Source organism: Numenius arquata, chromosome 8 (assembly GCF_964106895.1).
Source record: "Numenius arquata chromosome 8, bNumArq3.hap1.1, whole genome shotgun sequence".
NCBI classification, from domain to species: Eukaryota; Metazoa; Chordata; class Aves; order Charadriiformes; family Scolopacidae; genus Numenius; species Numenius arquata.
In genome coordinates, this window is record NC_133583.1 from 10,548,361 (window position 1) to 10,570,169 (window position 21,809).

The 21,809-nt window shown below is 61.0% G+C and overlaps 1 protein-coding gene across 1 annotated transcript; it reads right to left on the reverse strand.

Moving 5' to 3' along the window:
• Positions 1-8: 8 nt before the first annotated feature.
• USP19 (ubiquitin specific peptidase 19) lies at positions 9-21,561 on the reverse strand. Its single transcript, XM_074152122.1, has 27 exons — positions 21,462-21,561; positions 17,355-17,599; positions 15,493-15,549; positions 14,244-14,372; positions 13,556-13,689; positions 12,826-13,233; positions 12,204-12,471; positions 11,914-12,070; positions 11,741-11,812; positions 11,128-11,243; positions 10,593-10,807; positions 10,079-10,280; positions 9,858-9,991; positions 9,507-9,665; positions 9,310-9,420; positions 9,026-9,136; positions 8,780-8,881; positions 8,283-8,423; positions 7,999-8,117; positions 7,645-7,782; positions 7,191-7,555; positions 6,389-6,499; positions 5,630-5,846; positions 5,151-5,303; positions 4,894-5,057; positions 4,635-4,813; positions 9-263 (listed from the first exon to the last, which is right to left on the reverse strand). Exons 2-27 carry the CDS (start codon positions 17,461-17,463, stop codon positions 123-125), a joined length of 4,212 nt encoding a protein of 1,403 aa, XP_074008223.1. The 5' UTR covers positions 17,464-17,599; positions 21,462-21,561; the 3' UTR covers positions 9-122.
• Between the last annotated feature and the right edge of the window lie 248 nt (positions 21,562-21,809).

Genomic DNA, 21,809 nt, shown 5'->3' on the forward strand with positions numbered 1-21,809 from the left:
GAGGTGAGTGGAGTTCAGCGAGTTTAATGAGCACAGGACAAACCCCAACCCTGACCCCCGTCCCCCCACCCCCCAGTGCCCAGCCCGGCCCGCACCCCCCGGGGCAGGCACCCCGCGATGCCCTAGTCGACTTCTTCCATGCTGCTGTAGGAGGGGGCCGGGCGCTCGGCGGGGCTGGCGAAGCGCTCAGGGAGGCCTTCCGCGGCCAGCGCTGGGGCTCCTTCGGGGGCCAGGCCAGATCCGAACGGCACGGGGGGTAGTCCCTGCAAGCAGAATGTGGGCGTAAGAGGGAGACGACGGGGACACCAGGGGTGCGAGGGGGACGCTAGTGCCCAGCCCACCCCTCTCTTCCCTCCTTCCTTCCCTCCCCACTTCCAGGGGGACCGTGGGGGATGCAACCCCTCCGGGTGGGGACCCCACACAGCGTAGAGCAGACCGCAGCAGCCGATGCCAGCCCCTGGCAGCACGCCCAGGGCCCCCGGCAGCAACCCCCACCTGCCCGCCTAAGGAGAGCCAGGCTGCAGCACGCTCAGCCCGGCCCCGGCGCTGCTGCCTCTCCCCAGCCCGGCACTCGTGGCCCCGACAGCCATGGCCGGTCTAAGCAGAGCCCCGCGCCCTAGCATGGGCGCCCAGCCAGCCCGGGCAGCAGCGGCGAGCCAAGGGGCAGGCTGCCAGCCCCTGCTGGGGTCTGAGGAACGGCACAGGACCAGAGGGGATTTCCAGAGCCCAGAGCGTGTAGCCTGGGCCTCGCTGCTGGCCACCCACCTCCGGGGACGGCGGGCAGGCAGGTGCAAGCAGTGGCTTGTGGGCCCCAAGCCTGGGGCGCCAGCCGGAGCAGAGGTCACCCCACCGGCGCCGGGCACTGACTCAGCCCCATGAGGCCAGCGCCGTGGGCGAGCGGGGGAAGCCGCCGAGCCCTGGGGCTGCAGACAATGAGGCAACTGTTCCAGGACCGGCACCTCATGACCGCGGCACAGCCCCACCAGCCTCCCCGGCTGGGACCCACTCAGCAGGGGCGGGGGTGGGGAGGGGATATGGCGGCACACGTGCAAGAAGGGTGCGGGACCGAGGTGGAGGAGCCCTAGGTTCCCTGATGCCTGGCTCAAACCCCAGCCAGAAACCCAGGCGACCCCCTTCCCTGCCAAGCATCCTTCCTGAGCCGGCCAAGGACACAGCCGGCGGGACAGCAGCGGAGACGGAAAAGGAAGTCACAGGGCTCTGAAGTCACTTCTCGCACCCAAACACACCAGAGCAGTCTGAGCCACGCTCAGCCAAGGGCAACACGTCTCAATGTCAGACACCGCTGGAGCCGCAGCCTGTGCCCGGCCCCGTGGGACCATGCGCTGCCGGCCCCACCGGGCTTCCCGTGCCCTGTACATGTCCCACAAGGGCTGCCACCCCATGGCCGGGGAGCCGGAGCCCAGCCTCTGCCCCAGGGAACCGGCAGGCAAGAGCTCTCCCCAGAGCCTGCTGCTGCACAGGGTGTACCAGGGCAGGGTCACCGTGCCGGCTGGGCTGCAGAGACACTTAAAGCAGCTGCCTCAGGCACAGGAAGGTCACTGGCACCTGCTCCCGTGCTGGAGCAGGCTCTGGGGTAGAGTCCCTGCCCCACTGCGGGGGTCCCATCACACAGGACAGGCATGCTGCATCTCTTTGGAAAACCTGGCTTTATTAACACACCAAGGTCCTACCTGTGCTTCCCGACCCCACGTCTCTCCCACGGCATGGGCAGCTGCTCCCCTCGCAAACGAGGTACCGCACTATGCTCCCCTAGCAGAAACATCCCCCCCCAAGATGCAGCCAGCTGGAGTTCAGCAGGGGACAGCCCACACACCCCACGGTGCTGGTGGAAGCCAGCAGCCCACGGAGGTGGGTGCTCACCATGGGCACCGCAGCCCAGTTTGTCAGTCTCCCCAGCAGCTGCCTGGGGGAGAGGAGCTGTGGGGGGGCTGAACAGGGAAGCACACAAGCCCTTGGTGACAAGCGCATTCCGTCCCAGCACAGGGGTGGGGCACGCACAGCTCCTGGTGCACGGGCAGCTGGCACCAGGAGGGACTGGGCTGGCCCAGGAGCCATGGGTCACACCAGCCTCGGGGAGAACAAGGCTCCCGCAGCAGCACAGCTAGGCCAGGTGGCCAGACCAGGACCCGTGTCAGGGCGTCCTGCCCTTGCTGCAGCTTTCCAGTAGGTCTCCACTTCTTTCCTGGCAGCCAAGCAGAGGTGGTCAATATTCCCGGGGGGCTCCCAGCCCCTGGCCATGCTGCAGCAGCAATGTCCCTTCCTGAGCAGCAGGTAGCCAGGAGGTCTGCCCTGCTCCCAGCAGGTAGCAAGGGTGAGGGAGGGCGGAGGGACTCCTGGTTCTGGGCTGCACCTTGGCAAGGCAGCAAGCTGGCCATGCAGCCCTGCCAGCAGGCACGGGAGATGCCAGAGCAGACAGGCAGGAGCCGACGGCCCCACGCTTCCCTTGGCGAGTCCTTCCCGGCTGTTTCTGTCCTGCCGCCCAACATCTTCGTTGTGTAGCATCCTAGGACAGCGTGTGCCCCGGCAGCCCTGCTCCCGCAGCTGGCTGCATGCCCGTGCCTATCTCCAGCGGGTCTGGTAAATGAGCGGGTAGAAGACGTTCAGGAAGAGCGCGACAATTGCGGCCGTGGTGGCCAGGACGAAGTATCTGACGCAGCCTTCATCTGGGTGCTGGGGGGAGCCCGGACTCCGCTTCTGGCCACGGGGCCTCCAGGAGTTTCTTGCAGGCCTTTGGGGTGCCTCGAGCTGCAGCTCTTGTTCTTCAGCCTCCAGTTCCTGCCAGATCAGAGAAGCCTGCGATGTGGAAACCTGCGTCAGCACTTGGAGAACACAACGGGCAACACCCCTCGCCATCCCCCGGGGCAGGCGGGTGCCTGCGAGCCCAGCCCCGTGCCCAGCCAGCCCGCCTCCCCATGCAGCACCATCACGGTCGCGCCCGCCCCCGCGGCTCTTCGAGGTCTCCGGTGCGTGGGAGGTTCTGCCAGGCAGGGTCTTCGTGGGGCTGCGGAGCGGGCAACCAGATCCCGACGGAGCCGATGCTCTGGCATTGGTGGGTCCGGGTGGCGAGGGGGCAAGCAGCAGCCAATCACAGCCCAGCTTTTGTGATCCCAACAGGATCTTTCTGACAATAGCCAATCCAGAGCCAGCTGGGGCGGCAGGAGCAGGAGGCGCGGTCACAGCACAGCCAGTCCCAGGTCTGCTTCAGTGGGTGGGGATGCTCTGACAGCCAATCGCAGTCCACCTTCCAGGAGGATTATCCGCAGGCAACCAATCACAGCCCAGCCCTTCACTGTGCCGGTGATCATGTGGGGCAGCCAATCAGGGCGCAGGTCTCCGGAGGGCACCCAGTGCCTGGGAGGGTGTGGGCGGTCCGAGGGGCTCGGGGACCTGCTGAGCCCCGGCAGGATCCAGTGCACCCCAGCGCTGCAGGGGATCCAGCGCTGTCGGGGGACCGATGAGACCCTGGCACCATGGGGACACCCCATGAACCCCGGCGCTGGGGAGGTTACAGTGAGCCTCAGTGCTGCCCAGGCCCCTGAAGGCTCCCAATGCCAGCGTGGGATAAGCAGCACAGCCTTCTCGTTGCCTAGGTTACCCCCAGCAAGTGGGGCTGCTACAGGACACGCAGAGTCCCCCCCAGCACAGGAACAGCCTAGGCAGGCGGACACCAACATGCTGGACACCACCTGGCCCCAGTGACAGGGCTCCTGTCCCCCAGCTGAGAGGGAAGAGCCGGGATGCCTAACCAGCACCAAGCCGAGGGCTGTGTGAGCCAGACAGGCCGGGGCGCCAGGCCAGAAGGACCCGACGGGGCACACATGTGCCACCGTGCCAGAGATGAGGTGAGCATCGTCCCAATCCCTGCAGGGCCACGGGGGTGCCGAGCACAGAGGGAAGAGCTGCAGCACAGTGATGCAGCGGGGCTCACCAGGTGGGTGCTGCATCGAGCCCCAGTCTGGGCCTTCACATCTGACATTCACACAAAGATCAGCCCAACCGTTTCCCACCAGTGCATGCCGAAAGCACCCTGCCGCCGGCTGGCCCACCCCTCCCTCCCAGGCGGCCCAGCAGCAGAGCTCGCTCTGGCAGGTTTCTCTTCAGCACCCCGCAGAGGCTGCCAGGACTCTGGCTCAGCGCTGGCATTTGCCTTTTTTGCACCTAGCTTGGCCCCAAGCTGGGCCCCAGCAGAAAGCGTCCCCCACCCTGCCTCGAGAGCAGCTGCGGAGGGCAGGTTCTTACTGCTCCCCGGCACAGCCAGCTCCTGCTGCACTGCTCACAGCCTTCCTTCGGTGCAGATCCCGGTGAGGCTGGGCCCCCTCCTGCCTCCTCCAGTGCCCTCCCACCAGCAGTCCCACCCTGACGACAGGAACCAGCTCTCCTGTGGTCCCTCGGGGCAGGGACCAATCCAAGCTCACAGCAAGAACAGGGCAAGACAGTCCCCAACGCTCAGCTGACACAAGCTCTTCGGTGTCGAAGAGGGGCAGGCATCACACTGCAGCTGGGCCAGGCTCCATAGGCACTGGCGGAGTCGGGCTGGGCCCTGCGTGTGGGCACCTTGGCATGTTTCACGGCTCTGTGGCTCCAACAGTGCCGAAAAGGACGCGAGCTCTCACCTGGCTAGCAGCAGCTTCTGCAGAGGGGGTGCGCTCAGCTCGGTGGTCTGGGGGGTGCCCTGGCAGGGGTCTCTCCACAGGAGAGTTCCTCCGGCGGTAGAAGAGGACATATGCGTATCTGGTTACCACCTGACTCTCATCCACAGTGGTGACTGTGCTGTCATCGAAGAGCCGCCAGCCTGAGAAGAGAGAAGGGTTAAGCAAGGAGAGGGGCCACAGCTGCAGGAGAGGCGGGGCGGCGAGGCCAGCAAATCCTCACCCACGTCACTGCGCTGGCTGTTCTTGTCATTGGGCAGGCGGGCGTACGCTGTGTAGTGCCCCCCAATCATCCCTCCGTAGTGGTTGATCACAGCGTACAAGTCGTACATGGGCAGCTGCTGCTCGCCCTTACGGCCGATGCAGAACTTGCTCAGGTCCAGGCTCCTGAGGAGAGACACAGGGACAGTCATGGCAGTCGACGTTAGGCAGGGAGAGACCAGACTGCAGGCACAGGCACTTCATCCCCCAGGCTCTCACCGGACGGGGAAGTCCACCATGTCATTGATCTTGTCCCTCCAAATAAAGCTGCGGAAGGAGAAGCGCTTGAGCTGGATGATGAGGACGTTGGGCAGGCGCCATAGCATCAGCTGCTTGGAGGCCTCACGGTGCTGCTTGCACTTGGGGCAGTACCTGGGGGAAGAGTGTGCTCATTACCCGTGCAAGGAGAGCCCCAGGTCTCAAAGTCCAGCCCAGCCCCAAGGTCCCCCCACATGTGGGGCTGGCAGAGGGGATGTGGGAAGTCTCAGCCTCCCTTGCCAGGGGCAGGCCAGCACAGCTCTGTGGAGTGCTGGCATTGCTCCCTGCTGGCTTCTAGCCTCCCTCCCCAGAGCACAGGGAAGGCTGGCGCAATGCTCCTGGCTGCCAGAAGAAACAGTGTGCAGGCCCAGGCAGCTCCTGGGAAACCCCCACTGCTGTCTGAGCCCATGGCCTGGAACCCACCCTGCCACCTTCCTCACCACGCTTCCTCTGGGGCCAGGACTTCGGGCTTGGTGAAGAGATTGAGGCACTGCTCCAGGGTGAAGTGGCCAGCCCGGGCTGCTTCGCTGGCCGAGCCCGGGTCCTCCACGCACTCCAGCTCCTTGGATTCCACCAACACAAACTCCTTGAGGCGCTCGTTGTTCTTCCACACCAGGGCAAGGGAGCAGTCATCTGTCAGGTCCAGGGGGGTGTCACCTGCAAAGGGGCGCACATCTCACACACCTGCCCTGTCAGGCTACACCAGGCCACCTTGCTGGAACTTCCCCAATACAGCAATCATGTAGCACTGCCAGGAGAGGACAAGTCCCCCTGTGGGGCACCTGCACGATCTGGTTCACCACCCCAGGGTGTCACAAGCCCACAGCCAGTGGGGCAAGGCAGACACAACCTCTCTCAGCAGCAGCTACATAACCAGCACCAGATGTGGCTATCCCATTCAGACATGATGTTACCAAGAGATCAAAAACCCTCTGTGGATACAGGCATTTGAAGGGAATTGGTCTATTTGCTGAGGAGGGTAGCAATGTCATGCCCAAGAAGAACTTCTAAGGCAGCACCTTTGTGCAGCAGAGCCCTGACCTTCTCTGTGCCAGATGCAGCTTGTCCAGCCTGGAGCCACTGTCACACCTGGGTTCACCTTGTGCCATGCAGACCCTGGCATCCTGGCCAGGCAGATCCACCACCCTGCCAGAGACTGCGAGGGATGAAGGTGGCACCTTCCAGGGCTCTGGGCTCACCTTTATCTTCCAGCTTGTGCTCTCGGTTGGCGGCATCGATCTTATTGATGTAGAACTGCGTGGCGCGGGCACTCAGCAAGTCTGGAGTGTGTTGATACCCAGGGATGGCAGCTGTGGACAGGCAGGGACAGATCTGTGGTGGCACTGCCTGTCTGCCCTGCGTAGGGGCCAAGAATTTGCAGTGCCCCCACCCCCACCTCACATGCTACGGCCTTGCAGGGACACAACCACGTGCCCCGTGTCCTTGACTATTTTTAGCAGGCGCCTGCCCCTGGCAAGCTGTGCTCCTCTGCCTGCCTTGCCCCTTCACTGCACATTGCCGCCATCCTGAGATGAGTGTCTGGAAACGTGACAGCCAGGCAGCCAAGCGCGAGAGGCTGCTCCCGTGCAGCTGAGTCAGAGCGAGGGAAACGCTGTGCTCACAGCCCTGAGGGGCTCAGCCCGCGCCGGGCTCTGCCCTCCCACAGGACTCTGAGGCTTCTGCCAGCCCCTGCCTTCCCACCCCTCCCACAACATCACAACACTCCAGCCTCCTTCCTAGTCAAGTCTCTGCTCTGCCCTGTGGGCCCTGTCAAGGCAAGGCAGAGGATGGGCAGACAGGCATTTCAGGTAGGGCAGCACTGCCAAAACAGAGCTCCCAGGGCCTCATGTATGTCCCCAGGGGACTCTGGACCAAGCTCACAAGGGAAGAAAAGATGCTGTGGTGGAAGGTCATCCCAAGGAGGGAGAATTGCTCCTGTTTTGTCTTGGGTCTGCTGGGGGCTCCTGGCACAGACATGGTTAGCACCGCAACACCTCTTACCTTCTGGCTTGAGGGCTCTCTCATAGGACGGCTCCTTCTCGCAACAGCTGTCGCTCTGTGACTCCATGTGCTCAGAGAAGCCTGAATCCAAGCTCAGCAGGGAACTCCTGGCTGCCAGGACCTTGCTCCGGACAGTGCCGGCGTCCCCCAGCTCTGGGTGCAGCTCAGGCACAGCTGGTGAGAGCGGAGGTTCCTGCAGGAGGCTGGAAGCCCTGTCCTCATCCCCCAGCTCGGGGACAGAGGTGGCTGCTGCACAGCTGCTCTTGGCCAGGGGCTCCAGCTTGTCCGGGAGCAGAGGCTGCAGCCCCTGCTCTGGTGACATCCGGCCCAGCTGGAATGGAGGCTGGAACACGCTGACCGAGTACCTAGGCAAGGAGGTGGCAGTCAGAGCCAGACAGGCACAGGGCTGAGCTCCGCTGCGGGGCAGAAGCACCCTCCTTCCCTGCACCCTCACCTTGCGTAGCCCTCCAACAGCTGGGCCAGGCGGGCATAGGTGAGGCGGGACTCCGGCACGCTGATGATGAAGGGGAAACCGATGTTCTCTGGGCGGCACAAAGCCTTGTGGTCTGGCCAGTGTGTTTTCTGACATGCCCTGTAACACACAGAGTCCCAGGTGAACCCAGCATCCACGACCACCCTGGGCAGGATCACAGCAGGGCCAGAGGGGTGTGCCGGGGACACGCGGAGCCAGACTAACTCCCTCCCAAAGGCCCGGCCCATCCCACCTCCTCCCAGCGGACTGAGCTCTCCCATCCAGCCCTTAAAGGCAGAAGACCCTCCCTCCCTGCCAGGCACCAAGCCAACTCACACGTTGCAGTAACCGACTCGATAGCACCTCGTGCAGCGCCTGAGCTTCTCATCCTCAGGCAGCTGCTTCTTCTGGCAGGCAGCACACTTGGCAACGGGGCCACTGGGTACCTGCGGACGCTGCAGGAGAAAGGACCCATTGGGCAGGAGAAGGCAGCCTTGGTGGGCAACCGTGCTCGATGCAGCTTGTCACCCTTACATGCAGCTCTCCCCACTCCTGCTCAGCCCCACTTGCAGGCTCAGCCTCTCTGCATGCCTCCCAGCAGTCCCGATATCCCCTCTTACCTGCTGGACCTGCAGCTCCACAACCCGCTCCTTGGCCAGCTCTGGGGACAGTACCTCGAAGCAGAGCAGCAGGTCCGTGGGGGAGACCGTGTCCAGCGAGTTGGACGGCAGGAACATGCGGTGGAAGCGATTCTTGATCACCTGCCAGGAAAGCAGTGGAGCGGGACCACGTGAGGGCTGTCCCACACTTCTCCTGAGAAAGCCACAGACCTCAACCCCACAGTGAGCTGCAGGGACAGCAGCACCACAGGGATGCTGTGCTCGGCTCACCACCCACCAGGGGAGGGTGGGCATCCCTTGCCATACTGCAGTGGCCCAGCCCTCCTAGTAGGCCTCTGCCTGGCAGCAAGCACCCTGTGCAGGACACTACCACCCACGGACAAAATCTGTCCCATTGAGCAAGTGACTCTCAGTGGCCGTATTCCCCGCAGAGCTGTAGGAGCCAGGGCACCCACAGGAGCAGCCCACGGCTTGCTCCCCAGCTGGGGCACTCTCACCTCTGCCAGGCGCAGGTTCTCTGGTTTCACACGCACGCTGTGGGCCACTGAGTCGAGTACCTCCATGGCACTGGAGTTCTCCTTGCTGATACTCACGAGGAACTACCAGCAAGAAAATGCCCCATCAGTCACAGCACACCAAGGCATGCAGGCCCTTAACTCAGCCTCTTAGCGCATGATCAGCTGCCTGGGGCACCTCCAGGAGCCCTCTCAGGCTCTCACCCCTGAGTCAATAGTGTCATTTACCTTGATCGGTTTCTTGTGCGGCTCCTTTGCAAAGTAGTAGACAGTCAGCACCTTCTGCTTTTGTGGGAGAGGCACGGGGAGGTACAGGAAGGGGTCAAAGGTGATGGACACCTGCAGATGCGAGAGCACACTCAGTTGTGCGAAGTGCTTGTGGCTGAGATCAGTGGGGCAGCAGCCCCAGCAGATCTGAGATCCAGCTTTGTCCTCTGCCCTGTGCTCTGTGAGGGTCAGGAGCCTGCTGCTGCACAGCCAGGACAGGGACAGAGCCTCCAAGGCTGCCCTACCTTTGAACACACTGGGCACACCAGTTTGGATTTGTACTGGCCCTGGAAAAGGTCCACAATGAAAGAATCGTTCCTCATCTTGTGTCGCTGCCAGGCCTCCTCAGCTACCACCTGCGGGGAGAGAGGGTTCAGAACTACGCTAAACCACCCAGGCCAGGGCTGGTCCCCCAGTGGCTTTGGGGGAAGGACGTCTTCACCTCATCGGGCCTTCCATCTGAGTCAACAGTTTCTGTATAGGGCTTGTTCTGGATACGGTTGAGGTCCTCGTGCAGGCCATCAAGCAGGAAGGCCATGAACTCCTGAGCATCATGCTGGGCATAGCCAGTGAACTGGCTAGCCTTGCTGGCCACGATTGCCTGGGGGGAACACAGAAGTCAGGGCTGGCCAGCAGCCCCCTGGCAGCACTGCCTGTCCCATGCACAAAGACTGGCTGCGCCCACCGACACCCACCTAGCTCTCAGTGGCACTAGCAGGGCATCCAGGTGCCCAGAGAGGAGTGGTAAGGACCCACAGCGGCTCCTGTGTAGCACTGGTGCCTGCGGCCTTACCTTTAGTTTAGAGGGCTGGAAGGCATGGTGTGTGCCCTTCCACAGCGCTCGCAGCAGCATGGCAAAGCCAATGGCCAGGCGTCCCCCTGTCCCCAGTGGGTTGTTGTAGTTGATTTCTGACTCAAAGGACCGATCTGTAAGAGACACAGGAGAGTGAGGGCGACACTGGCTGCGCCATCTGAGTGGCAGTGCTCTCTGCTGGGCTCCCGGTGTGGGCTCACCATGGAAGTAGTCACGCAGCTCCCGGGTGTTGGACAGGGACTGGATGACGCTATTCATGAAGCAGGTGTTGCCAAGGTTCACCAGCCCTGTGAAGCCAGGTAGGCACACCTTCTTCTTCTCGTCCTCATCCTCATCATCCTCCACGCTCTCAGTGCTCACAGGGCTGTGTGTCATTGGTGGCACCATGCATGTCGGTTTGGGCTGCCAAAGCAGAGGTGGGTGTGAGGGTGCTGCACTCAGGGAGCCTCTCTGGGAACACCAGGGGAAACCAAAAGCCCAAGGCACCCTTCAGACGTGACTGGGCTAAAGCCATCACACCATCTCCCACCAGGACTGGGATAGACAGGCCAACTGCTGCCCCCAGTCCTGCCAGCTATGATGGCGGAGTGCTGCCTCCTCCTCCAGGAACAGTTTGCCAGTCCCCAAAGCAACACCAAGGAGGTGGGGTCCCACGAGAGGGACAAGCGGGCCTCCCTTTCACCCTGCTGCCCTACCCAATGCAGCCCTACTCACCGAGGGGATGTGTGGCTCTTGCTTTACTGCCACATGCTCTGGGGCCGTACGAGCTGCCACACCATCCAGACCCCCATCTTCCACGCGTGGCTTCTCTTTGTCGCTGGCTCGGGCCTCCTCCTTGCTGGACAGGGGGTGCTGGTTACTGCCAGGGGGGTTCTTGTCCAGAGGGGTAGGGCCTGTAGGCATGGCAACCTTTGCACCACCCACTGCACCTTAAAAAGGGGGAAGGGTGGGCCTGTGGTTAGCAGCACCATGCGCTGCCCACGGCAGGGCTGAGCCACTCAGTCCATGCTCACACACAGGCTTTCTCCTACCCAACTTCCCTGTGAACAAGGGGAACAGCTGTGCCCTTCCCCTAGAGCTTGGCTCACCCTGCCCTACACCCCTCCTGCTTGCACCCGCTCAGCCCCTCTCCATCCCCACAACCCCTCACTGGAGGATCTGGCACCATCCAGCTGCTGCCAGCGGTGAGGAGGGCCCCTGCCCCGCTGGGGTGCAGAAGGCAGGCAAGACAAAAACGCAGGGTGCAGACCTCGTGTGGCTGGAGCCTCCAGACCCCCCCAGCGCTGGCTCTGGCGTTTCTTCAAGCAAACGTCGATGCGAGACACTGTGAAGTTATATGTGCACTGGTCCGGCTCAATAAGGTTCCTGCAAGAGACACAGCAAGTCAGGGGTGGCCCAGACCCCCCAGCAGCCTCAGACACGCCAAAGCAGTAGGGACCCAGCTAGCACCATTCCTGAGGTAGCTCTGGCAAACCAGGATGGAAACCCTCGAGCCTGGCCGCACTGTGCACACAAAGGGCCCCTTTCCTGGCCGATCCATTCTCCACATGCCCCTCCCACTGGACATCCCACCCAAAGAGCACACAGACTGGTCTGGCTCTGTCCTCAAGAGCTCTGGAACAGGCTGGGGGGGGGCGGGAACTGTGGGCAAGGAGGCACTGGGATTTCCTCCCCTGCAAGCCACCACACAGAGCCAAGGCAGCTCAGGCTTGTGGCATTAGTGCAGCATGGTGTAAGGGAGACCTGCAGGTGCAGAAATGAGCATTCCTTGTACAGACCCACCAGCCAGGACTGGCTCGGGCTCCAGCTCTGCACTCTCAGCTCCCTTGCCCTGGTGCGGGCTAAGAGGATGGGAGCCATACCTGAGCTTCACCTGCCACCGGAACACTGTGTGGGGCCCACAGCCAGGATGGAGGCGAAGGAAGTTTGTGTCGCTGCAAAGAAATTGGGAGTGAGTAAGAAGAAGTGAGTAAGTAGCCTGGCCACAGTCAGGTGCCCTGCAGCAGCCTGGCACCATCCCGAGGCATGCCTGTACCTCGTCTGGAACACCAACGTGAAGTCTTGCTCCCGGAACAACACCTTGGACGTTTCCTTGTGGATCTCCTTCACGTAGACATGCACCACCACCAGGTCGTTGCCCTTTTCATATGAGTCATTCTTGACAAAGCTCAGGCTCACAAAAGGCTCTGGCTCTGAGCAAGGAAAGCCGTGGAGAGAGACATTACTTTCTATGCACACTGAGGCAGCACTGCAGGCTGACCCAGGAGAGGTCCCAAGCAGATGAACTTTCCCAACCAGGCTCTCCCCTGGGCTCCAGCCACTCACCATCAGCTGCTGCTTCCAGAGCCACGTCATCCTTGGACCAGTCCCTCTTCTCACCATCTCTGCCCAGGGGAGGGGTGGCCACTGGGACAGCCTTAGAGCTCTCTCCCAGGACAGGCGTGCAGTCCCGGCCCCGCAAGGCCTCAGCAGGGCTACCTGGCTGCAGGACCCTCTTCTCCACACAGGTGGCAACACGGTGGGGGAACACCTCTGTGGTAGCTGCAAGAGGTGGCATCTCCACTGGAACAGTCTCCTTCGTCAAAACCACAGCCTTTCAAGACAGATGGACATGGTGAAAAACAGACACTGTCACCCCCAAGCTGCCCTGGCTCACCCATTGTGACTCCTGCCAGCCAGGCAGGCACAGCCCCACACCACCCACTTCAACCCCACACCCCATGCTCAGCTCGGCCTCATTAGCACCAGAGCACACGCTCAGCCCAGTGACTGCGAGGTCCTCACATCACCCTCTCCTTTACCACAGCCAGGCCCATCCCAGCCCCCAGCACCACCCATGGAACCCCAGAGCCCATCTCATCAGCATTGATGGGTCCCTGTGCGAGCAGCATCCTCTGCGTGGGGGCTGAGGAAGCAGGGGTGCCCCGTTCAGCTGGGTCCTAGGTACCTTCTCCAGTGGCGGTGCGAGGTCCGTGAGGGCTGTAGGTCCATCGACCTGGCTGGCTCTGCCATTGCGGCGGCTGCCTGTCCTCCCACTGTGCCCTTTGCTGGGCTCCACGCTCCCAGTGACTCTGGCATTTGGCTCCTCTTCAGCGGGAGCCACTTTGAGGTATACTGCCCGCTTGGCACTGGGGCCGCTCTGTGTCCCTGGGCTGGCTGGGCTTTTCCCTCCCAGGGCCTCGCTTCTTGCTGGAGCGCGCTTGGGGTTGGAGGGCTCCCGCCGGAACCTCGGCAGCTCTGTGCCTTCAGCCCTCAGCTCTTCAGGGGCCAGCTCTGTAGAAGCAGCCTTCTCCTTCCCATTCTCCCAGCATGCGGCCCCTTTGGCCAGCTCTTTGGATCCGTCTTTCCTTCTCTTCTGTGAAAACCAGTGCAGCACAGTGGGAAGGTATCCAGGCAGCAGCACCTCTCATGCTCTTTGCCAGCCCCTTACATTCACTTCCCCTTCCCCAAACGCACTAGGGTTCTGCTACAGAACCTGGAGGCTATGCAGCAGGCAGGAACAGGGATATGATGACACCCCCCTCCCTGGGACAAAGGCAGCTGGCTCACTGCCCTCAGGAAGCATGCGGATGCAGGATGTGCCCCACATTGCTCCCTGACCAGCTCAAGAGCAGGGAGCGAAACCCTCCCCCCTAGCTCCATAAGCTCCCTCAAAAGGCAGATCCTCCCCTTCTCACCAGAAGTGAAGACCAGGTATGCAGTGGTATCTTTTTCTGAAGCACAAGCTGTAGAAAGTTGCCCTTCTTGCACTGGACCTTGCTGCAGGAGCCCTCAATCTCCTCGTAGAACTGACAGCTCCACTGGCGCCCATCTGCAAGCAGAGGTAACCGGCATCTCAGGCAGCGCTCCAGAGAGCTGTCACCTAACCACAGCCCCCCTTCACCTGCCCCAAGAATCAAGGGAGCACTCATCCAGAGCCAAGGAGGCTGCAGGCAGACTGCCACCATACCCCAGGAGCCTTCAGGGTAACGCCAGCTTCCCTGGATTTGCTTTGTACATCTGGCTGGCCTCCTTCCCAGAGGGAAGGCCCTGGGCCTCTCTGCCCTCAGGGGCACAGTCACTTTTCCAAGGGATACCCAAGGCCGACTCAGTCATCCCAGCTAGCAGGGGACAGAAATGCACCAGCGCAGCAGTGGATGCTTGCTCACTTGGCACAGATGCCAGCTCCTGCCCTCCTCAGCTCTACACCCTTCTTCTTTTAGACTGCTCTCCTATCGGCCCTGCCTGCTGGCTGAGGCTGTGCCAGCTGACAGCAGGGCATTGCCTCTGAAGGGAAGGTTGTGTGCCTGCCTGGATCAGCCCCATGTCTAGCTGTGCCAAGCCCTGCTGAAGAAATGCCTGCAGCAGTCCCTCTACTCCCCGTACCTGGTAGTTTGACCACACAGTCCGTGTCAGTGAAAGCAGCATCCACATCCTCCACCTTCAGAGCTCCACTGCCCAAGTTCAGCTTGACAATGATCTCATCAGCGTTCTGCTTCCAGTCCAGCAGCAGCTCTAGGAAGAGGGAGGGAAGCGTCACCCACTCGCCGGGGCATGAGCCTGCAGTACCCACTCTTTGGCTAGGAAACAAGAGCCTGAACACACACTCAGTTCAAGGAGGTCAACACAGGGAGCACAGATCATGCCAATCAAATGGACCCTTGCAACTTGCTCTCATCAGAGAGGCCACAAACTGTTGCAGCAGGGCAGGTGAATCCTGGTGGGAACCGGAGAGATCAGAAAGGCAGAGCTGCTCTCGGCCCTGTCACGTGCAGCAGTAGCAGCTGGGAAGAAGGGGTGGCTCCTGCCAACTACAAAGCAATTGCTGCTTTCCCCAGGGAACAAGGAAGCCACAGAATTACTCCAGGGGATTCAAGTGGACTCTGCCCACAACCAGAAATTATCACTTCCTCCTTGCATATGCAAACTGAGCAGCCCAGCTGTAATCACCAAAGCACCGTACTCCTGCCAGGTGAGCACTGTTACCACGGCTGAAACATGGGTGGGTTGGCCAGCCAGGCAAGCAGGCCATACCCAGGGAGAAAATGGTGTGGCATTGTCACTCTGCTGCAGGCAGAACCCCCATCAGGTGTTTGCCAGGCTCCAGGTCTGGCTCTGTGGTGTTCTGAAGCCTTCAAAGCAAAAAGGTGATTTCAATCACCTTCATTTCAGTCAGGTTCATTCTGCCCTCTGTGGCATAATAAGGGTATACTACTCCATCTGCCCTCAAAGCAGGCCTGGACCAGGCAGAAACCAGTCAGCAGCACTCGCTGGGTGACACAGATTGAGATTTTCCCAGCCCAGCTCCCTGCTCAGAACCAAGCAGGACAGATGTGGGCATCAAGACAGCAAGACATCCCAGGACTACACTCAGCAGCACTGTAACACCCGAGTCAGAAGCAGCCTGCCATGTGCTCAGGGCGTCCTCCTTGCAGACAGCCCTTCCCAGCCACGTGCATCCTTCTCAGTCCCTGGGAAGGCTGCATCCTGTTAAGACAAACGCTGTGGCAAGGAGCAGTCAGGTTAGTTCTGCTCAATGCTAGAGCATAGGACAATGACAAGGTGAGAGCTTCAGATCCCTCCGCAAGAGCACTCCATGGCCATGCACTGACAGCCAGCGCACACCTTGACTTACCCTCTTCTGAGTCCTTCTCCTGGGCAGTCTCAGCCTGCTCGAGCTCAGGGCGAGACACTGGTGGGCAGAGAAGCAGAGCGTGGGCAGGTCTGTCATTCTGTCACCTCAGAGCATGGGCCGGCAAGCTGATGCCCAAAATCTCACTTGTCACCTCCTTATCCCCTGAACCTCTGTCTAGGCCTGTCATGCTGCATGTGCTGCTCATTTCCCTGCTCCGCTTCCTCACACCTCTCCCTTTCCCGGACCCCTGCCTGCAGCACCACAGCAAGTGAGCCCCCAGCACAACTGCCCCAGGCCACACCACCATATCTCAGTCTAACCGCCACCGCAGTAGAAGCAACACAACATCACAGCACTGCACAGACAGCGCTGCTTTGAGGCATGTCTCAGTGTCAGGCTTGTGACAACCGGGCTGTGTGCCCCGGCTCAGCGCACCAGGCCTTCAGCCTCCAGCTGTACAGAAGAGTCCTGCCTTGATCCGACAGGGAGAACCTGATGTTTGGTCATTGGCTTAAACCAATTCTGCTGTAATGAGAGAACCACACAGCCCAGCTGCACTTTAGCATTCCCATTTCTGCACAAGCTGCCAATGTCCACAGCCAAAACCTCCTTCCAGATCAGGCTAGGGAGCCAAACCAACCTGATACCTAATCCCTGCTCCCCGCAGGATTACCTCCAACAGCCAGAAGTGTCTCAAAGCCTGCTCCACCCCCACAAGGCAGTGAGCTCTGCCAGGCAAGGGGCCCAAAGCAACAGCACCTTGTTCTGGAGCACAGAAACAGCAGCAACAGGAGCTGTGGTCTCCACCCTGGAGTTCCCAGAGGGCTGTCGTTGCCTCCCTTCATGGGCTACAAAACAGCAGGAAACCTCTGCTGACCATCACAGTCACTGCTGCAAAGGTGCCAGTGGGGCTGGCAGTGTGAGAAACTTGCTCTGGCCCCTCACCACCCCTGCACAGAGGGGACAGAGGCAGCGTGGCTGTACCACAGCCCCTTGGAAAGTAGGGGCAAGGGACCCTTGCATCAGAAGATGTGGAGGGTCAGGCCTTACCAGAGATACAGCACACCTCCCATGCGAGAGAAGGCACAACACTACGCTCTCTGCGCTGTGGGGGTTTGCATTGGGGACTGCAGCCGGCCATTCCAGTACAGACCTCAGCAAGCGCTCGTTTACCTTGGCCTATAAAACACCCTGTGATTTTGAGGTTACAACAATCATAACGGAGCAGACACAGAAATCAAGCAATTTTCCAGGGCCGCAGGAACTCTTGCCTGTATCCTGCCCACAGGCATTCCCTGCTCCACACCAGAGCCTGCACCTGAAGCATAGCTTTTGTCATTGGATACACAGCAGCTACAGAGGGAATTACTGCACAACAACTATTCCACTTGAGCCACACCTTGCCCTGAAACAGAAGCTAAAGCACCAGCTCCACCCACAGGCCCCGCGCTCGGGTGGGCACTGGCATCTGGCCTCGGCAAACCGATGGGGAAGCAGCACTGCCTCCAGCTGCAAGAGCACCTGCAGGCTTCAGTCTCACTGCCTCTGGATCAGGGCAGCTCTGCCTTAGCCGAAAGCAGGGTCCAGAAACAACCACCGAGGCCAACTCCAGGCTTAAGCTAACAAAGCCATAGGTCTGACCTTCCTCACATAGCCAGGGCTAAGTAACACCCGAAGGAAGGAGGTTACAGGTCCAGGGAGGACACTGCCGAAGAGGATCCCACATCACACGGTTTACCATCAGCTGCAGGAAGCGATTAGTTAAATCTGCTTATCCTGCAGCAGATGGCTGCGAGGCTCCCACCCTGCAGGGCCGAGAAACCATGGGCCTGCTCGCCACAGCACTGCTGAGGGGCTCTCACCTTCCTTGCTCTCCTGGTTGGCTCGATCCTTCTGCTTCTTCTTGTTGGTGGCATCATCCAAGCCCCGAGACACTCTCCTCTGGCCAGGGGCATTGGTGCTGCTGGACATTTTCAGCCGTTTGGAGGACACAAACGGCCCACCGGGGTCGGTAATGGAGTCTGGGTCAGGGGTGCGACGTTTTCTTCCTGGCCCAGCTATCTTGGCGACTCTCTGTGGTCAAACTCTCTGGCAAGGAACTAGTGGCCTAAAGAGAGGAGAGAGCAAGCATGGCAGGAGGAGTGCGTGGAGAAGGCCCAAAAGCATCAGGATCCACTCTCTGCCCCAGTGCCAGGCCCTCACAGGGCCAGTGCCCTGACGTGACTTTCACTGCGGTGTTTATGGGAAGCCCCACGCAGCGCTTGGTGAGGAAACCTACCTCATCACAGCTGTTACAATGCTTACTGCCAAAAGCATGGACTTGTCAGAGCTCCCAAGATACAACCAGGGGTCTTCTGTATGTGGCACTCATTAAAAACCTGGAAAGCAATTGTCATGCTCATGGCTCCCACTACACCAACACTGGCCCAGAGGAGCCACCGGCGCTAACACCCAGAGGCAGAGCCAAGGGTGAGGACATGGGGAGGCCCCAATCCACAAAATCGAGCCTCCAGGGTCAACTGGGGAGGCCTGCCCCACAGCTCGGGGCAGCAGCTATTTCAGTCACACAGTGCCCCATGTAAGAGGGCGGGAACGGGAGTGAGTAACGCCCTAAGAAGGAAGAAAGGGGAGAAGCAGGAGCAGGCCTGGGACAGTCTCCCGTGACAGATGACAGCAGAGCTCCCTGGCAAGAGAAGAGTTCCTCCCCCTCCGCCCACCAGCTGGGAGCTTAACCAGCCCGACTGCACCTTGCATATTCATCTCCTCTCTGGTTTACAGACAGCACCAGCGGGGCCTGGCCTGGAAACAGGACACTTCTGCTCTGCCTGCCCCAGGGAAAGGCACCCTGCCACCTTAGACTTGCCCTCCCAGGCAGAGCCAGCTCCCTTAAAGGGTTTGGGAGCTGCTAGCCCAGGGGCTGGTCTCAGTTTCGCTCTCCAGTTTCGCTCTTGGGTGTTTACGGCTTCCATAGAGGAGAGCTGGAATAACCCACTGAAGATGGTCCCGCTTGAGGTGCCTCCACGGAGGTAGTGAATGCGGAGAGCTGGGAAGGCTTTTTCCCTCGCCCTGACCCTAGTAGCGCTCACAGGTCTGCTGTGGGAGAGCAGGCCCAGCCACAAGGATCCTGCCCACCCCCAGGTGCCAGCAGCAGCTCCCGGTACACTGATTCACACCCCATCCCACGGCCCTGCTCCCATCTGAGGACACAGAGCTGAGCCTAACAGCCTCTTGGTCTAGCCCAGCTCCACTGAGCCTGCCTCTCCCTCAGGAATTCCCCATGCCCTCGGGAATAGCCTGTCTCGACCTCACCCAGGCACAGACCCCACAGCTCTGCTTGGGCACGGCTGGGGGAAGGAGGCACCTCCAAGGGAAGTGCTCGGTTGAACTGAGTGCACTGGCAGCTCTGCAGGGTGTTTGTGTTCTAGAAACACTCAGGGCAATAAGTAGCCACAAACATGGAGTCATAGCCACAAACTACAAGGAAGTCCAGAGAGCAAAGCAGTCCTGCCCTGCCCTCAGCTCTGGCAAAGCCAGCCCCATGACAGGCACTGAGCCCAAACCCTTTATCTTCAGGCCAACCCGCCCTTGTAACCAAGAGCCACTGAAGCCAAGTGAAAAGCTCAAGCACCGAGTCTAGCCCGGCTGCCTGGCACAGGAAACTCCCACTATCCATGGTGGAAGGGCCCAAAACAACCTTGAGACAGGGATGCTGAGCAGGGCCCAGCATCAGCCCCAGAAAGCTTGAAAGAGTGTGGGAGGACAGCAGTGCCACCCACCAGCTGCCACACACACTGGGTCTCCTGGGGACACAGCAGCGCCTCTGGCTGCAGAGGGGATGGGAAGGGCCCCCTCGCAGCAGCAAATGTGGCTCTGGTTCACAAGGCTGGGCCTCTGACACCAGCAGGCCACTGCTGCCAGCAGCATGCTGTTGCTCAGCTCCCGACACCACCAACACCGAAACATGCCAGCTACAGATGCTTCCTGGTGCTGAGAAAGCTAACCTGGGCTTGGCAAACACGGGAAAGCATTTTTTGCTGAATTTCTTTTGCCTCTAGGGTGAGAGCTTCCAGAGGAGCAGGAGAAAAGAAGCAACAACTGCTTTATGCAGGGCCAGGTGAGGCTCCATCACCTCTTTCCTGCACCTCCGAACGGTTGGCACAGGGTAATTGCTGGGCAGGGTGACATCAAGCTGTGAGAAGGGTCCTGGAGGGCTGAGAAAAGATCATCCTCTGCCCAAGAAAGGGTGAGGAGGACAGCCAGGGTCACGTGTCTGCTGTCACTCCTCCAGGAGACGCCTGCTGCTCTCACGCCTCACTGAGGTCCTGGCTCCCTCAGGTGCTTTGCCGACAGTTAATCCTAATGGCAGGCAGGAACCAAGCAGAGCTGGAGCTCTGCCCGATTCCAGTTGCCAGACTGATGGCGGCCTGAGGCCGCTGCGTGCACAGTGGGGTTTTGGAGGAGTACAGGCAAAGCACACGTAATTCCCATTCACCTATTCTAATCCCTGAAACTTCCTGCCTCTCTGCCATCAGGAAACGTGCAGCCAGGTAGGACATTCAGCCCCCAGGTTTGCAGGGCCACAGAGGTTTTGGCACTGCTAATGTCGGCACTGTAGGAGCTGCTGCAGGGCAGAGATGGTGAAAGGCCGCTCTGGCTGGATGCCAGGTGTACCTCTGAGAAGCACCCGATGGGCTGGGCACTCGTACAAAATCTTGCTCAATCCTTCCCTGAGCTGGGAAAGCCTGGCCATACTACTGAGAGAGGAGGTGCCTCCTTGCCCTCTGCTCTCCCAGCCTTTGTGCCGGTGTGAGCACCCACATGGCTGCAGTGCGTACCAGATCAAGATGCCAGCCAGAGGGAAACTGCTTCCCGCCATGTTTGTCTAACCCTAGAGCAGTTCCCCGACCCGGTTCATGCTGGGGCTGAACAAACACTTTTTCGCTGGCCAGAGGAAAGAGAGAACTCAGGAACGGGAGTAAAAGGTCGGCGAGAAGGGCCGCCCCTTCCCATGGCAGCACCAGACCAGGCTAGTGTAAGTGCTCAGGGAATGACAGCAGAAGGTGCACAACAAGATGCAATTTGCCCCTCATGTTTGGGGCACATTTAGCACTTGGCAGGAGGAGGTCCCCTGGTTCTTGCCTGCAGCACCTCCCCCTCAGCACCCAAAGGCCTTTACTGGGGTAAGTAGCTGTAGAGGTTGCATGTCTCCCAGCCTCATCCTTCCACAGAGTTTTGGCTCTCCACGTCTCAAATAGAGCCAACGGAAACACTTCCCTCATGCACACAAGCACTTTTGTCACCTTCTGCTCTTTGTCCCCCTGAGGGATCAGAAGTTTCAAGAATCAAGCTCATCTTCTACTACAGTTTCTTAGTGTGCCTGATGCATAGGCTGAGCCAGGACGTGCACGGAGCTGCTTGGGGTGGGTACTGAACCCAGCACTGCCACGCATATTTCCAACCTCCGTGGAAATCACTGTGCCAGCAGTGAGCCCTTACAGCTGTGCTGTGTGGGGAGCCCGGCAGGCCTAGCCCCCCCCAGGCCCTAACAAGTCTCTGGGGAAGACTAGTCTGACCAGACAGCAGCCGGCGGCAGTCCCTTGACCTGTCCTGCGCTGCTGCCGGGCCTCAGGAGAGGAGAAAGGGACGGGAAACGGTGCTTCTGCCCAAGGGCCCGCGGCCCGCAGGCCCAGGCAGTGCCCCCACGCAGGCAGAGCATCAGGACACGGCACCGGCCCGGCCCCGTGGCTCCTGCCCGAGGCTGCAGCGCCCCCCGCCGCCCCCAGCTCCTGCCGCACCCCAAGCCCCCTCGCCTCAGGCCCCTCTCACACCGCCATCCACCGCCTCCTCCCACACCGCCCCGCTCCCCGTCGCCCCGGCCCTGCCTCCCGCCGCGGCGGCTCCGGCCCTCACCCCGGCCGCCACTCGCCTCCCCGCACGGCCCCGCCGCCGCCGTCCCGCCCTGCACTCACGGCCCCGCCCGCCGCTCCGGTCTGTTTTGTTTCCAGCCGAAGTTCCGAGCGGGCCGACTCAGGAGACAGGCCTGAGCCCGTGACGCACTTCCGGAAGCCGGCGGACGAGCCCACGTGACGCGGAAGCGCGATGATGCGGGGGAGGGATGGAAAGTGGTCATGTGACGCGAGACAGGGGCCGGCCGCCGGCTCGTTCCATCCCCTCTCCCGGCGGCGCCATGGCAACGAAGCCCGCCGTGACGTCATCACGGCGCCTGAGGGGCGACCCGCCCCCAAGGGCGCGGCCCGGCCCGCGGCTGCCGGGGCGTTCCCATGGCAACGGGCCGGGCGGCGCCGCCAGGCCCCGGC